A 15629-nucleotide genomic window follows, 5' to 3' on the forward strand; every position below is an offset into this window, starting at 1 on the left:
TAAACAAATCTGCTGATGAACCGTAATAGGCTGATATAGATGAACAATTTCTGATTAATGAAAATGTAAGCACAAAAAGCTCACAATATTAGATGTATAGTCCAACATTAGTAGTATTCAAGTAGAGTATTCAACATTGTACAAGTTTACAATGGTTTAGGGTAGTTTTCAACACGGCAAAAACAAATAACAAGATACTGCATTCTGTATCTGTTAATAGTTTTCAAACTAGTTGAACTAGAATGCATCATTTGTGCTACAACGTGTGGCCATCATGTACCCGGCTTCTGTCCAGAGCCGTGTTGAAGCAGTTGTCCCGGTACATGCCGCACTGCCCCAGGTCTCTGGAGAAGGTCTGTGTCAGAGGGTGGTAGGTGCACGGAGAGCTGTCGTGGGTCGGCCGCAGCGCCCCGTACTCCCCCGAGGTGGTCCTGAACCAGGGGCTCACCACGCCTCGCCTCGCCGGGGACGTGTCGGGATTCACCGAAATCATGCACGAAAAAACGGGATTTCCTGCATTGAAGCATGCCGGTGCTTGGTTATGGTTTCCCTGGTGGTCCTCAACAGATGACATTCCTGGCAGTGTCTATTCAATTAAGGGGGGGAAAAAAGCATGAATTAAACTTAATACAATATCGTTTTGAAAGCACCTTCAGCCACCAACACGTGTGACGTAGCGATCACCGCCAGCACACCTCTCGTCAAATCAGCAACAAAACATGTTTTTAGACGATATAAGTCTTCCCAATGACTGACTGAATATCTCAATAAAATAAATGCTGCTGGCTTAACTTTTCCACATGCTGCTGTACTGCAGTACATCCATTACCTTGACTCCGCAACGTTAGGCTGGTGTTTACATCAACTCTGCCGCTAGCAACCAGTCCCTAGTAACTATGGATTCAGTTGCTAGGCAACCAGCGTTCCACAAACCCAGCGTCCCTACAACGTCGGCTGCGATTGGTCGGCAAGCATCATGGCACATTGACGCGGATTCCTATGACGCACATTTACCGCGACTGGATACCGCGACATTTGGTTGAAGAAAGTGATGGGCAACTTCAGCTGATCCACCTTTCTCTGACGGACACTTGATACATATTTTAATCCAATTAATATCTAAAGGCACATTGTAATAACATAAGTATCCAACTTTAGAAGATGGACAGTGAATTTCAACGAGATGGAAGGGTCCTGGACCTCACCGATGATGCTTGGAGAGAAGACCGACTGCCGTACGAAGATGTCACTATCCCTCTGGTAGTTATTTATTTAAATTATTTGTAATGCAAACTTAATCTTAATAACCAATGTGCTCGTTATCCTGTTAAGTAACACTTTTTGGTAGGCCTACGTGTATTCATTTGTAGGATAATGCTGAAATGACAAGGAAGTGGGAATGCACAGGGATTTGTTACTGTTCATTTGACATAAGTCATAATTCTGGTGGTGTTTGTTCCGCAACAGTTTGAGCTGCCCGAGGCTGAGCAGGATAATGGCGGATCAACAGAGTCTGTGAAAGAACAAGAGATGAAATGGACGGACCTGGCCCTTCAAAGCCTTCACGAAAACACCCACAACACTGGAACGTAAACGGACTAATCAAATGTGTCACGTCTTGTCTTGTCTCTATAACATGCCACCCACAGACATGCTCTTCACACGCGGTTGGCAGAATTTTCCAAAAGTCATGTATTGTAACCTTGAAAGCACGTGAAATAAATCAAATGTCAACACCACAAAGCCAGACCTCTTTTTCAATCATTAAATCCCCCCCAAAAATGTGCACTCTAGTCTGTACTGATTTGAATCATAGAACAGTAGTGTTTTACATTGTTAAAAATAAAGTCAGAATGCAGGTGTCTAAACACAATCTTGATCAGAAAACGATACTAATTTCCTAGTTTGTAATCCAGCTAAACATGTGTAATGTATATTACACAATATGTCGTATTAGATTGAGAACATAAGCAAAGCAAAAAAAAGGGGAGGGCTTAAAATAAGTCATTTTTATTAAGACAGACTGATTAAGTCGGATTCAATCAACCCTGCACTTATTTCAGTACAACAATATCTTTCTTTAGAATTGTAGCGTTAAAGTAAATCATAATTTAAACAATCATGAGGAATTTCCATCACTGCAAATCAATGACATGTAGCTCACGTGTCCTGTAAAAAAAACATGCCTAAAATTCACTTTAGTTAGTTTAGTTTATTAACATGAACTCCAGAGTTGTTATTGTAGAGTTTTCCGGAGGAATTCAACAAGAAGATGTTGTGGAAAACCAAAGTCCATCTGGACCAACACAAAACCCTAGCACAGAAAGAAGGGGAAAGGTGTTTTTTAAAAACAATATTTGAACAGTATGAATATTTTCATGTCAGTGATTATACCAAGTTCAAAGTTCAAATAACTGATTACGAACTCACGTTCTGAGAAAGCACTTCGGGGTTCACAATATCAAACAAGTTGGCTCCCTGCTTGTCCAACAGCCTTGTCAGCTCTGGCTCCAGAACTAGAGCAAAAAACACAGATACAGCACCAACATCAACAAACTATAGGCTTTTGTCATAAAAAAGGCTCTGGATCTTACCAGACAGGATCTTTGGGATGCCAATCTTCTCCACAGCCTCTCTTAAGTACTCTTGCTGCACTGCATCTAGCCGCTAGACAGGAAGGGTTTGTTTTCATAAGGAGGAAACGGTAACAAAACAATCAAGTGGGTATCGTGTTGAATAACCAAGGTAAAACACATTAAAAACACCCAAACAAAACAAAGAAACATTGAAACACACACATTGAAAATAAAACATTGTGTACCTGTTGGTTCTGTTGAAGCTCTGATTTCAGTATAGTGATTCTAAAGGAAACAAGTCATCAGCGAAGGGCAAACACATGGAACACAAACTTTACAGGTATTTAAGTAGATAAAAGCCTAGGGGAGTGTTCTTACTCAGAGGCGTTACCATGGAGAAACAGCTTTTTTTCAGAGTATGAAGCGGTGACCACCACTTCAACCCCCTTAATCAAACAAACAGAGAAAAAGTTAGCATACACAACGTTTCTTTGTCTCCTCCAATACAGAATGCAAATTAACTGCAATAATGGATGGACCAGTACCACTTTTCCCACAGCGAATGGCATTCACCTTAACGTGTGTAAATTGATGAGCAAAGGAACATGCATATTGACGGATATCCAGGGCCGATCATTTCCAATTCTTTGTTCTAATATTCTACATTGAGGCCATTCTTATGGGGTTAATGTGTAATATTTACTTTCCCCTCTGAGCTATCCACTATGGATCTACTGTATGTGAAAGAGCATCAGACAGTTGTTAGGGATACATAGTATGAGCCTGGTGCATCCCTAATTCCCATTGAGGTGTCTTCACCATTTGGAAGTAGAGTGTGGGTGTGAGAGGATTTCCACATTGGAGCATCCCAGACACTTCGGTCTTGACACTGGTACCACTGGGAGAAGTCTTCAGCAATGGGGTGGAGAAGCTCCACACACTGAGTACTGGAGGAACGCTCTCCCCCAGACACTGCAATGCACACACAGCATTGCAGTGTTTTACAGAATGTTTTACACAGCATTCTGGTTGATGCAAATGAAAGTATGCAGAATATCACCTGCTCTATAAATGCAGGTGCTGGACTGACAAGCTCCTTCTTAAACAGCTCCTGGAATACAATAGATATGCATAAAGGTAAGCCACCTAAGATTAAGCAAAAGGAAAATATCTTATATCAATGTGTGCAATAGTGACATAGTGAACAGCTGTAGACAAGATAACGACTTTCCTGCTGCCAAAAATACCCATTATTCATTCACCCTTTATTATAATTATACTAATAATATTTATTTATATCTTTATTATTATTACAATTAAAATTAATTATAATTCACACAATCTACAAACTTTCTAAAGGCTATAACAATAACTACTGGAATATGCTGTCCGGAGTTCATGATAAAGCAGTCTGAGAATTGATAAGGTATAATGTATTTTACCTCAAATAGTTAATCGGGGCATATTACTATAACAACACGTTATGTCCGCCTGTCTGAACTGTGTTCTATGTGGTAATGATGGCGTTGTGTCGAAGGATGTCTCACAATGATCTCATCTCCTGAGACTTCAAAGCGGAAGCGTTGGTCCTGGTGGGCTGCAGCCAGCATGGGGTTGAGCACTTGGTCTGGGGTTAAAGGAATGCACTTAAGGTCAGCAAGCAGCAGAGATATAGAACAACACAATAAAGATACTGTTGGAATCCTGTAAGTAAGAATCCCATGTATTTCCATTGATGGCTTTTAGTGGGGAGAGATTTCAGCAATGCTATAGTCTGACTAACAACAGCACATGAGTAAAATGGCATGATGACAGAGCTTTACGTCTCCTGCTCTGCAATTACCCATCTGGTTCCAACAAGTCTAACCCAAGTCTATTTGAACCAAAACAAAACATGAGAACTGACCTGAGATCCAGAAGTAGAGCATCCTGTGTTCAGTGAGCTGACTTGGATCAAAAACAGACTCATTGATAACCGCTGAGATGTTGTTGTAGTTCGTCAGGCCCTGGAGGATTGTGGGAAACATGTCACATGCTGATGTTAAGTCAAAGAATGACCAATCGGATAAAGAGGCGTGGTTATATTCACTTCACGCATAAAGTATAAATCTGTGTTTCACACACACAAAAGCACACATTCATTTAGCTGTTCAGGCGTGATCTCCCCAGTTGAAAGGTATTGTCTGTGTTTGGTTCCTAGGTCAGATGCACCCAGGTTGTGTGCACCTTGTGGTATGACTCTATGTAGTTGGTGGTGATAACAGGGGCTGAGGTGACACCTATGTCCATGCTGATGCTCCCGTCACTGAGAAATGCCTCTGTAAAAGAGAATTCACACACACACACACACACACACACACACACACACACACACACACACACACACACACACACACACAAATCAACATGCCTGTAAAAGCTGTTACCATAGCAATCACATAAATATGTACATATATGTGTGCATGTATGCACACACACACACACACACACACACACACACACACACACCTGCAGTTTCTTGTACGAAGTCAGACAGGATGTTGGCCACCTTGTTTATTTCTTTACAAATCTATAGTAAAAAAAAAAATCGTATCAAGATAGAAATTATGTGTATAATAATTGTAAGCCTTATTTGTGTTCATGCTCACCTGTCCCTTGATGACAAGCTTGACGGTGAATGTGATGAAGTCTGTGAACAGCTTCTTCAGCCAGTTTGGGCTGCACAAAAACAACACACACAGACAGACAGACAGACACACAGACACACACCCCCGCACATAGAAGGTGAGCTACTAGAGAATCCAAACTAGTTTTTTTTTGTTTTTTTTGCTCCAACATGACTCTGTAGACCTCTAATGTTCACAAACTGCTGTGAGTGAACATACTTGCTGTCTCCCTGCAGCTGGAGGCTAAGCTTGTGGAAGTCCAGGAAACAGTCAGAGGTGTCCGCAGCCACTTTCCCTGCACCACAGTCTGGCGAGAGAGATAATAAGTATGAGGAAAATACATTATAACAACATATATCCAGCCAAAACTATCGAGAAAGGAAAAACCTCACTCACAGAGCATAGGGTTGATTCCTAAGTCGATATGTGACTCTATCTCAAAGTCAATTGAATGTTCGATGTTCATCCTATATGAGAGAGAGGAGAAATCAGAAATCAAGTGAGTTAGTAATGGGTATTTGGAACAAATAAATCATCCTAATTAGAATCAATGACCTGTTTACAGAAAAACAATCACAGAGAGTCAGACACCCAGGATACCAGGACATATCCAGCAAATATTCTTTGTTCCACAATTTTGTAGATTCACACTTTTGTGATTAGAATATAAATCACTATAATATGAATATCTTTAGCAATATCTCTCTCACACACACACAGACTCACAGCCAGCTGCCGTAGCCATAGTTAAGTGTTCCCCTGAACACTGCAGACACGTTGCTGATTTTCATGACAATGCCATTGGGCGGACGCAGGTCAAACTCGCTCTGACCAATGGACAGGTTGTGGATCTCAAGACTGGTGAAGAGGAAAGAAAACAAAATCATTAGATCATTCCATTATTAATCATTGCTAGACATGGTATATATATATTTTTTGCCCAGTAGGTTAATTTAGATTTGGCTTGTTCCCCATCCCAGCAACCAATCAGAAACAGCGTTGCTGTAATAAGAATTAAAGAACATTTGAAGAGTTTGGTTCCAAAAAGCTCTAAACCCATTTTGATCAATTTGAGTAAAAGGGTGTTTTCTTTACCAAGAAAGTGGTATGATGAAAACCATTATTTTATGTTTCAAACTTTCATATAGCATCTTGAGGTTAAAATAACATTAAAAATTAAAATCCAGATTTTAATATTTTAAATTTTAAATTCATCATGCAATGTCATCATGAGTAAACACTGACAGCCTTTGGTTTGTTTGTTTCACAGACAGCTTGTTTGTTGTGTCTGTGCATGTGTGTTCACACCCACTTGTCCAAGCCATATTTGACTGTGCCAATGAAAAGGATTGACTTCTCTCCAGTAATTTTGGGGTATCTGGCGTGTTGGAAAGCTGCCTCAATAACTTCAGTGGTCTTCTCATTCACTGTAGAACACAAAGACACGCGCACATATTAGGTTGGGATGGATCTCCCCTCAGTTGTGCAGGCCAAATTATTATTAATATTAAACCTTTGAAAATGAAATATTTAATGACGCACTTCCATCACTCCTCTCAATCCTATGTCATCATAGCAGCCTCAGAGTGAGTAACATAGGATCTGAATGACTCAGTAACTTTTGCCACCTATGTATTTATAAAATCCTTGATCAAATCGTTTATTAAAATTGTCTACCAAAGTCTTGCAGTCGATATCGACATGTCACTAACAACGTACACAAGATCTATTTATATTGTTGAATGTGTATCCACATACACACATTCACATACAGCAGGACAAATGTCAACAAGTATACTCACCTAGGAAGGAACACATATTTAGCATTGAAATACTACAATACACACATGCATCGTAGCCTACATAATTACACTTGGAAACACATCTGAGGTCAGGTAAAGGCCCCTCACAAAAGGCACAGCCTTTTAGGAATTGGACGGCTGCATCAACCAAAGTCATAAAATATAACGGATTGCAATGGAAGACAACCAAAAGAGGGGTTAGGGTTGTTGAGTGACTCACGGACAGCAGCAGCAGGGTAGGTGAGGCGGCAGACTGCCCCGGTGAAGCGGTAGGCAGAGGCCGGGTCGGGCAGGCAGCCCTTGGACTGGGAGGCTCCACACACAGTCTGGACACACAGCAGCAGCACCAGCAGAGGAACCAAGTCTCCAGGCATCATTAAGTTATGGCGGGACCTCTCACACACACACACACACACACACACACTAAGAGCTTCCCAAACTGCTCTCCTAGCGTCTGCTATTCTACTCTGTGAAAGGCCCCCCCCCAACTCACTAATAAATGCCAATTTATCAGCCGCACTCTTGCGTGCTACAAAAACCCCAACACTTTGACTGTCCTATAATTATTTCATACGGCAAACAAAAACACCACTAAGGAAGAAAAAACCCTTCCCTGACAGCACGTCCCCCAACCGTCTGGTAAATGTGTGGTATGGACTCTTCCCTGTTCCCTCTCATTGGGTTTACTGGACTTTGGGTTGTAGGGTTGCTCATAGGAGGGTAGAACAAACAGCTGAGGCAGAGGGGAAGATAGGGAAATGAAGGTACAGTCAAAGAAGAGACTACCATGGAAACAAATACAACTAAATAATAAAAGACAAAAGGTTTGATGAGAGTGCCAGTAATGTTAGAACAATAGGACAGTTTAAAGCCCTCACAGATGTTTGTGTATGTGGCCATCGAATTGACCCATGATGCAAGATAACCCCACCGTGTGTGTCTGTGTGTGTGTGTGCTGCTTTTATTTCATGGTCAGCATTAACAGCTGTTATATTGATTGTGAAGCAATCATGCAAATCATGCAATCATGCAAATATATATGAATATTATTAATGTTAATATAAGACATGGTTAATGTCTAATATTACAACAGTCAACAAACACACTGCCTTGCTGTAAGCTATTCAATTTGCTATTTTTTCCACACATTTAGAGTAAACAAAAAGAACAAACAAAGTTAATTTCCTTTCAACACAACATTTATTGCATCATTATTACCCAGCCCCCATCCATGAAAATTGCAACCCCAACGGGACAGCGAAAACTGAATAATTGATTAGCATTTACAATGTACATGGCAAAACAGAGAAAATAAAAAATACAATAAAGTTGAAAAAACACTTACTTAATTTATGAAATGGTCCAAAACCATGTTTAAACTCTTGAGACTGACTATTTTCACAAATTATTTTCATGTTATTAAATTAAAATCGACCTTGAAAGGCTTTTAAAAAGCAGAACTAAGTGACATCGACTCGGATTACAACCAAATAAAAATCACGTATCTGACAGATGGAGGCACTCACGAAACAGTCGACTTTTAGGTAAAGCAAGGTCCGTTTTGATTCTTAAAAGTGTCCTGTCTGCATAAAGAACACAATCGATAACCTTCAGGTTTCTGTTTACTTGGCGTGTGTGCGTACCACTAGCTTAACCTCTAGCTCAACCATATCATATCACATGAGAGCTGGTTCTGTTCTATCCAAGTATCATAACAAGATTATGTATAACTTTATTGAGCGTGGTCCAGTTTTTAACCTTTTATTTTAGATAAAATCTCATGATCCGCTCTACTCTAAATAAATTTAAACTGATGTCAGGTTAGAACTCTCCAGAAAAACTTGCATAAGAAGAATACATGGTGTAAAGTGCTGTGTGAAGATACATTAATATTATCATCCTTATATTAGGTGTACATCATTTCTTTCTTGTTTATGCCAATATAAAAATTACACACAGTATTTATATATGTACAAACCACAGCATTTGGCAGAAACAGAAAGTGCTTAAGCCTGTGTTTGGTCACAATCACGTTTTGGTAGATACCTTAAGAATCATATTTATGAGCAAAATAAATTCATGAAAAGTTTCTTTTTTTAAGGCTGGTCAAAGCATATTATCTTCTGTAGGTCATATGTCTGATACGTTTCAACCAATTGTTACATACAGACATGTATGTCTTAAACACAATTGAAAAAACAAATGTCTTCAGAGTTTAAGATTGGACCGAAATCTTACACACAGTTGACATATCCAACAACATAAAATATTGGTAAGATATGAAAGGATGATTCTATTCTGTTGAAATAATAAATAAAAGTGAATGACCAAGATCAAGAAGAATGCCATAGGACCTACCATGTCCAGGGCCAGTATTGGTGACTAGAGGCATGGTTTGTTGCTAGACGAACACTAGAGCTGCTGTCATATGCTGCTATTAGGTAGCAGATAACATGTCTCTACATGATAACACCAAGAGTCATCACTTAAATGGAAGCTAATTGGCCCTGTCGATCAAGGTTTCGATAACAGTTAACATAGGAGTATTATATTCTGAAGACAAGGCCGTAACAGGATCCTTCTGTTTTAGGGTTAGTTTTGACTTCAAATACACAACATCAATGTCATTTTTCGATGGTTAATGTGTACAGTATTCGCCATTATAAAAAAAAAAGACCCACATGGCCTATAGCAGACATGAACATGTTTCAAAAGGAAGACGACTTCTAGCTGAACACCACCAAACCAACAGAAGTAAATCCTGCACAGATACTAAAGCTCTGTGCTGCCATCTGTTGGCATCTCATTGATCGTAGCAAAAAGAGGTATGCATCGCTTACACAAAGCTGTTCTGTGTCCCACGTTTTTATATTCTCCACTGATCTAGGGCTCGTGGTTTACTGATTATTGCTGGCATGACAGCGTATTCGTTGATCCTCTCACAACGATAGGTTTCCCGTGTACCAATTTGTCCCGTTGAAGTGGGTCCTTTTAGGATCATTTTCACTGCATGAGGATCTAAAAAGTGACTTTTTCTAAAACACGCCATGGCTCCTTCAGCATGTTTCAGTCCATTGGAAAGGAGTGCGGACCGTCCGGGGGTTGATGCTGACGGTTAGTTGGCGATACCTCGTGGTGCCTCCGGTACGAGTGAGGAGAAGAAGGACTTGAAGAACACCCAGGCCGTCCACGCCACAGACACCCTGTACGGAGGCACCGGCACGGCGGCCATGGGGCCCTGCTCTTCTGGGGCCGCCCCTGCCTGGACAGGCTCCTCCCCTGCCTGGACAGGCTCCTCCCTCTCTACGTCGGCAGGCTCTTCCACTGCCTGGCCAGAGAAAGCAAATCAGAATGGAGAGGATTAACAAAAATGCCTTTTTATTATTTCAACCTTTATGAGACACCTTAACAGACAGTCATGGTTGGTTTAGTGCAATAAGTGTACAGAAGAACGATGGTATTTTAGTAAAACCTGTGGGTTTTTGCAGGCATACATTTTTTTCCCGTTCTGATTAAAAAGTAGCACTACTCATGGACATGATGAGCAGCATGCACCATGGATCTAACCTGGTTCTGTTGGTTGTGTAGGGCTTCCAGCTGCTGCTGCTGCTGCACATTGGCAGCTCGTCTCCGGAAGGGGAACCAGCCAGCTGTATGGCTGCGGGGAGGGGAACACCAAACTGTGATGAGTCATTTCATCTCTGTATATTTTTATGAATGTATTTATACATTTTTTTATTAAACTATTTCTTTTTCTGCCTCTCAAAAGCTACCCCTGACTGAATATCTACAAAAAAGGGTTGAGTTTGTTATCTAAAAGCAAAGGCTTTCAGCAGCCACTGTTTTCTTCAACACATTTTTGACATGGTTCCAATCCCCATTGTTCACATTCCGGTGAAAAGGGAGGTGGGGGGAAGAGAGAGAGAGAGAGATGAGAGAGAGAGAGAGAGAGAGAGAGAGAGAGAGAGAGAGAGAGAGAAGAGAGAGAGAGAGAGAGAGAGAGAGAGAGAGAGAGAGAGAGAGAGAAAAGAAAATGAGGAAGGCTATTTATTAACAAAGAAATTAAATAGAGGCCGCTTCTGGTCTGACCGCTGACAGCGACCAGGTGGAGGTAATCATTAACAACACAGACCACCAGACCACCACGCATACTCACACAGATAAGGCTGTGACCTTGACGCACACACACACACACACACACACACACACACACACACACACACACACACACACACACACACACACACACACACACACACACACACACACACACACACACACACACAGTGTGTGAGAATAGGCCATGTGTGGAAAAGAACACTTTTACTGTACTGCATGAATGTTGCAACAGTATTGTTTAGTCTTTTCTACTGCTCTCAATTGAGCTTTTCATGATATTTTGCATTATTGAATGTGTAGCCATGTTCCTTGTCAGGGTTTCTTCCCTCTGGTTCTTTAGCCATGGATTTCATCCTGTAATGTATTGACTCAGGGTGGATCCACTGCTCTCCCAGCAGTGCCCCCAGCAGGTCTCTAACATGTTTGTTTGTGCCACATTCAGTTGCATTGCTAAATATTAGCATTTTATGATGGGTGTTTTAAATAATTAAATAATAGTCACATGTCACAATTTAAAGGGGATGAATAACAAATGTTATGCTGAGAATGTGACAAATAAGGGATGGAGACAGAACATAAAGTGTGAAATTCCATTGACTTTGAAGGCTAACAATTCCCCATGACGAAGGAACTCATTTTCTGTATCTCAAGAGCGGTTTTTCAACTATTGAGCAGTCACCATTAAATGAGTGTGTGCCGTCAGCAAAACTAACATTTTGTGACTGTATGTATCCTAAACAGGTTTCTTGGTCAACTGCCCCACACACACACACACACACACACAAAATCAAAATCAATCTTGACAGATTATTGTTTAAAGTTATTCATAATCCATTGGGCCAGAAATGCAGTTGAATTTCATATTTAAGAAAGGGAAGTTACAGGATCCACCCACATCCTGCTGCTACACAGATGTTTACCTCGGGGTTGGCTCACAAATTAACCAAAGCATATATGTAAACCTTTACGTTGTATGCTAGACTCAATGGACCGGTTGGGTAGGAGTTGTGTTGTGAGTTATAGTCCCTTCAGGTTAAAGGACGAGATACTCACAGGTACATCAGTACAAGGGCGCCCATCACCAGCATAAAGCGACTCAGGCTGGAGTTGAAGTACACGATCATGAGCAAGACGCCCAATCGGGCGGCCGAGTATATCCAGTCCAGCCAATCACGCTCCACCTCCTCCTCGTCCTCCATCACCGCCCCTCCCTGTGCGTTCATTCGCATGTTTTGATTGGCAGCGCCAGGGTTGATGAAAGGCGCATCCGGTGCCGGATTCTGATTGGCCGGGAGGTTATCGATTGGATTTGGATTGGGTAAGTGGGCGGGGACGGGTGCTTGGTGAGCGAGAACGGGGGGGTGCAGCGCAGGGGTGGCAGCTGGCGCCAGCGATGTGGAACCTGCCGCCGCCATCGCCGCGTGGCTATTGGTGGAACACAGGAAAGCAAGGGTTAGGGGGGTAATAATCTCATTGGTCAGCCAAAGCAAGGGTTAGGGGGTCATAATCTCATTGGTCAGCCAAAGCAAGGGTTAGGGGGGTCATAATCTCATTGATCAACAATTGGATTGTCAATCCAGTCTGTAACAAATATAACATAATACAAATATATAATAAAGATTTCCGTTGCCAAATTGTGGCGTTTTTGCGAGGACTCACTACTGCATGTAGTACTGTCTGGCGTAGATGTGCTGCAGCCACAGGAGCTGCTGAGGGCTGTACAGGGAGTACGTGGGGAAGGTCGGCTGGGCCATGTTCCCCGGGCCCTGCCTGGAGAGGAACCATGGAGAGGAGAAACTGAGATCCCTGGGCTGACTCTCTTAAGTGCAAACCATTCAAAATGATTTCTGAGCATTCCAATTAGTCTGGGACCATATTCAAGTTCCACAAAACAAAAGCCTGACTCACATTCTGGATCCTGTCTCTGGTGTGGCTCTGTGGACTGGGGCTGAATCAGAAGCCGTGGATGTGGCCCGCCGCTGCCTTAGCTCTGACGGGACCGAGGCCACGTCGGGACCGGCAGCAGCCTGTGCTCTGGAGGAGGAGCTGGCACCAGGGGAAGAAGAGGCTGAAGCAGGCCTCGGGCTGGACCCGGGCCCGCCCACAGGGCTCTGTGCCATGGGTGGGGGCCTGGAGGTGGACGTAGGATGAGGATGAAGAGGTTGTGCCTCTCGGACCTGTAGAAGAAAATAGTATGGTAGGAATGACAACAACCACCATCTACACAGCCAAATGGATATATCTATCTAGATGCATGTTCATCTAGGCCAATGGGGCAATACGCATCTAACATCCCTAGAGACACACTCACTGTCCTCGCCTCATTGAATATATCACTTCCTCTTCCACTTCCTCGTCGCCCAGCCCTGTATTACCTTACTCGCCTAGGGACCAAGAAGCATTGTGACCTGAAACTTGTTTCAGTTAGGGATATGACTAGCTGTACTTTTCGGTTCAGTAGCCACGTCTGCAAAGCAAACTGTAACTGTAGCCTACCGTGTGGAGGTGGCAGCCATAGAAAGGCTACGATTTACTTAATCAAATCTAAATGAGGGACTTTTAAATACATGTTTAATTGTTTGTTTTTAATTAACCATAATATAACCACACCCCTTTTTGGGAAACCTGTATTACTAATAACCATTCATCATAAAAGACGTCCTACTTACTTTTGGTCGTGCGCCCAGCTGGTTATCGGCTGGGCTCCTGATAGAACACACCAGGTGCAGTGTAGGAGTGGAGTCCGTCTAGGACAGGAGGGAGACACTCCTGATAAGTAGGACTATGTGGCACTCACACACACCAACACATGCAGGACTACAATATATGTAAGCTGCAGATATCCATTCAAAACTATCTTTTATATTTTTATAGTTATAATTATTTATTGGTTATTTATATATTGGTATTATATTAGTGGATGTAATATATTGTATTAGTGGATGTAATATCAAAAACAACAGTGTAAGTAAAATGTTTATTGTTCCTTTAATTGTTGAGTTAAGCAGTAGGATTGCTCTGTGTATGCGCCATTGGCAAGAGTGACACTCTCTACTTCTCTCCCTCCATCTCTTACTAATAAAACCATTTATAATATATTGAAGCATCAAATAGGATCACTGTGTTCAACATTTTGAACCCTATAAAGCGGGAGGAGGACTTGTTGACTTTTCTTTGTAAGGTCTTACCAGAGAGGATTTTAAAGTATCTGTACCTGTTTGAAGAGATCTTTTAGGTGAATATGGTTGGGCAGTAGTTTGCCTGCATAGATCAGCCTCTGGTCACCCACTGCCTGTTTAGAAAACAAAGATCAGAAATATTTTTCAAGTTAAACAGGCTCATTGAGAGAGGGGTTGAAAACAACAATAAACGCCCTACCAGCGACAGTGGCAAGGCCACTTTCTTCAAATGCAAATCAGATAGAAATAAACTAAAGGGTTTATAAGAAGGGGTTTGCTTGAGTCATACAAACTTTGGTTACAGATGTTGACCAATTACAGTAATGGTATTACTCTAGACTGTCATTTCTGCCTTCTCGGTTAAAAAAAAACCTGTTTTATCTGTTTACCCAGAAACGTGTTTAAACGCAGACACTAACAATACAAGGATACAGCTCTATCTAGGCTCGGCCCCTACCCAATTGGTTGCTTCAGGTAACCCAACAGGTGTCTTTTCTCTTGTGTGTACCAATGGTGTACTGTGTTCTCCTCTAAGACGATGCAGAACATTTGATCTCTGTACCCATTTAGTATTGCTATAACAAACCCCATCAACAGCCTGTGAGAAGAGGCTGGTGTGTGTTGTTGTTGTTGTTGTCGCAGACACAAACATCTCATTTTTCTAACATGATGTAAGGCAAATACACTGATCCATTTATCACTTGGTTGACAAGCTTACTCAAGAGCTAATTAGGACAATGTTTACTTGCCCGCTATGGGTGCTACGCTGGGACAAGGTGTGCTTTACTGGTAACTGTCAGCGGACTACACAGTTCATTACGTATTGAGCAACTATCGGACATTAAAGTTAGCTCTGCCAGCCTTTAAGCTAGCGGTTCAGTCGGTAACTCACCGGTTTGTCTGGATACACAGTTGACAAGTGCCCTTTTAAATCATTGACAGTCCAGTTCAGATCAACCCCTTCGATGGTTTGGTCCCCGTAAGCTTGGCTGGGCGTTTTTATCACAAGCGTGATGGCCCTTTGTTGGAGTCCTCCTCGGTCCATTTTACGCCTTCGAGCTCAGACCAGTCAGACCTGATCAAATGTACTCGCTGCAATGTGTAAATCTGTAAGCAGGTACGATGGGAGTACGGGTGAGGTGCAAGAATATGAACTCATCCGACTGAAATGACACTTATTCAAAGGTGCTGACGCTGGCGGATGTAGCAGACACGCGACTATTTCACCGAGGAATGTTGTTTCCAAACACACGGTGGCTTCTGCCGATTGGCTGTCTGCTGTTATGC

At 42.0% G+C, this 15629-nt stretch overlaps 3 protein-coding genes across 3 annotated transcripts; 1 reads left to right on the forward strand and 2 right to left on the reverse strand.

Moving 5' to 3' along the window:
- Positions 1 to 964: 964 nt before the first annotated feature.
- anapc13 (anaphase promoting complex subunit 13) lies at positions 965 to 1860 on the forward strand. The gene is made up of 2 exons (XM_084477384.1): positions 965 to 1260; positions 1468 to 1860. The coding sequence occupies exons 1-2, from the start codon at positions 1162 to 1164 to the stop codon at positions 1591 to 1593; spliced, it is 225 nt and encodes a 74-aa protein (XP_084333510.1). The 5' UTR covers positions 965 to 1161; the 3' UTR covers positions 1594 to 1860.
- A 128-nt stretch (positions 1861 to 1988) lies between these two features.
- cetp (cholesteryl ester transfer protein, plasma) lies at positions 1989 to 7736 on the reverse strand. Its single transcript, XM_084477382.1, has 17 exons — positions 7265 to 7736; positions 6555 to 6669; positions 5969 to 6100; positions 5639 to 5709; positions 5462 to 5549; positions 5225 to 5294; positions 5085 to 5145; positions 4803 to 4894; positions 4483 to 4582; positions 4124 to 4203; positions 3637 to 3687; positions 3396 to 3548; positions 2955 to 3022; positions 2822 to 2861; positions 2595 to 2667; positions 2431 to 2516; positions 1989 to 2314 (listed from the first exon to the last, which is right to left on the reverse strand). The coding sequence occupies exons 1-17, from the start codon at positions 7419 to 7421 to the stop codon at positions 2237 to 2239; spliced, it is 1515 nt and encodes a 504-aa protein (XP_084333508.1). The 5' UTR covers positions 7422 to 7736; the 3' UTR covers positions 1989 to 2236.
- A 495-nt stretch (positions 7737 to 8231) lies between these two features.
- On the reverse strand, positions 8232 to 15588 carry herpud1 (homocysteine-inducible, endoplasmic reticulum stress-inducible, ubiquitin-like domain member 1). The gene is made up of 8 exons (XM_084477383.1): positions 15235 to 15588; positions 14378 to 14455; positions 13833 to 13910; positions 13072 to 13340; positions 12823 to 12933; positions 12217 to 12588; positions 10612 to 10702; positions 8232 to 10372 (listed from the first exon to the last, which is right to left on the reverse strand). Exons 1-8 carry the CDS (start codon positions 15385 to 15387, stop codon positions 10160 to 10162), a joined length of 1365 nt encoding a protein of 454 aa, XP_084333509.1. The 5' UTR covers positions 15388 to 15588; the 3' UTR covers positions 8232 to 10159.
- Positions 15589 to 15629: the final 41 nt, after the last annotated feature.

Source organism: Micromesistius poutassou, assembly GCF_964030765.1.
Source record: "Micromesistius poutassou genome assembly, chromosome: 13".
Classification (NCBI taxonomy): domain Eukaryota; kingdom Metazoa; phylum Chordata; class Actinopteri; order Gadiformes; family Gadidae; genus Micromesistius; species Micromesistius poutassou.

Excerpts from the sequence above, each read along its gene's own strand:
- anapc13 (XM_084477384.1), top strand. The coding sequence starts at position 1,162 with ATGGACAGTGAATTTCAACGAGATGGAAGGGTCCTGGACCTCACCGAT. Across the intron at positions 1,261-1,467 it reads AAGATGTCACTATCCCTCTG|TTTGAGCTGCCCGAGGCTGA; the intron begins GTAGTTATTTAT and ends GTTCCGCAACAG.
- cetp (XM_084477382.1), bottom strand. The coding sequence starts at position 7,421 with ATGATGCCTGGAGACTTGGTTCCTCTGCTGGTGCTGCTGCTGTGTGTC. Across the intron at positions 5,710-5,968 it reads TATGGCTACGGCAGCTGGCT|GATGAACATCGAACATTCAA; the intron begins GTGAGTCTGTGT and ends TCTCTCATATAG. Across the intron at positions 2,862-2,954 it reads CTCCATGGTAACGCCTCTGA|AATCACTATACTGAAATCAG; the intron begins GTAAGAACACTC and ends TGTTTCCTTTAG.
- herpud1 (XM_084477383.1), bottom strand. The coding sequence starts at position 15,387 with ATGGACCGAGGAGGACTCCAACAAAGGGCCATCACGCTTGTGATAAAA. Across the intron at positions 12,589-12,822 it reads AGACAGTACTACATGCAGTA|CCACGCGGCGATGGCGGCGG; the intron begins GTGAGTCCTCGC and ends TTCCACCAATAG. Across the intron at positions 10,373-10,611 it reads TACACAACCAACAGAACCAG|GCAGTGGAAGAGCCTGCCGA; the intron begins GTTAGATCCATG and ends TTCTCTGGCCAG.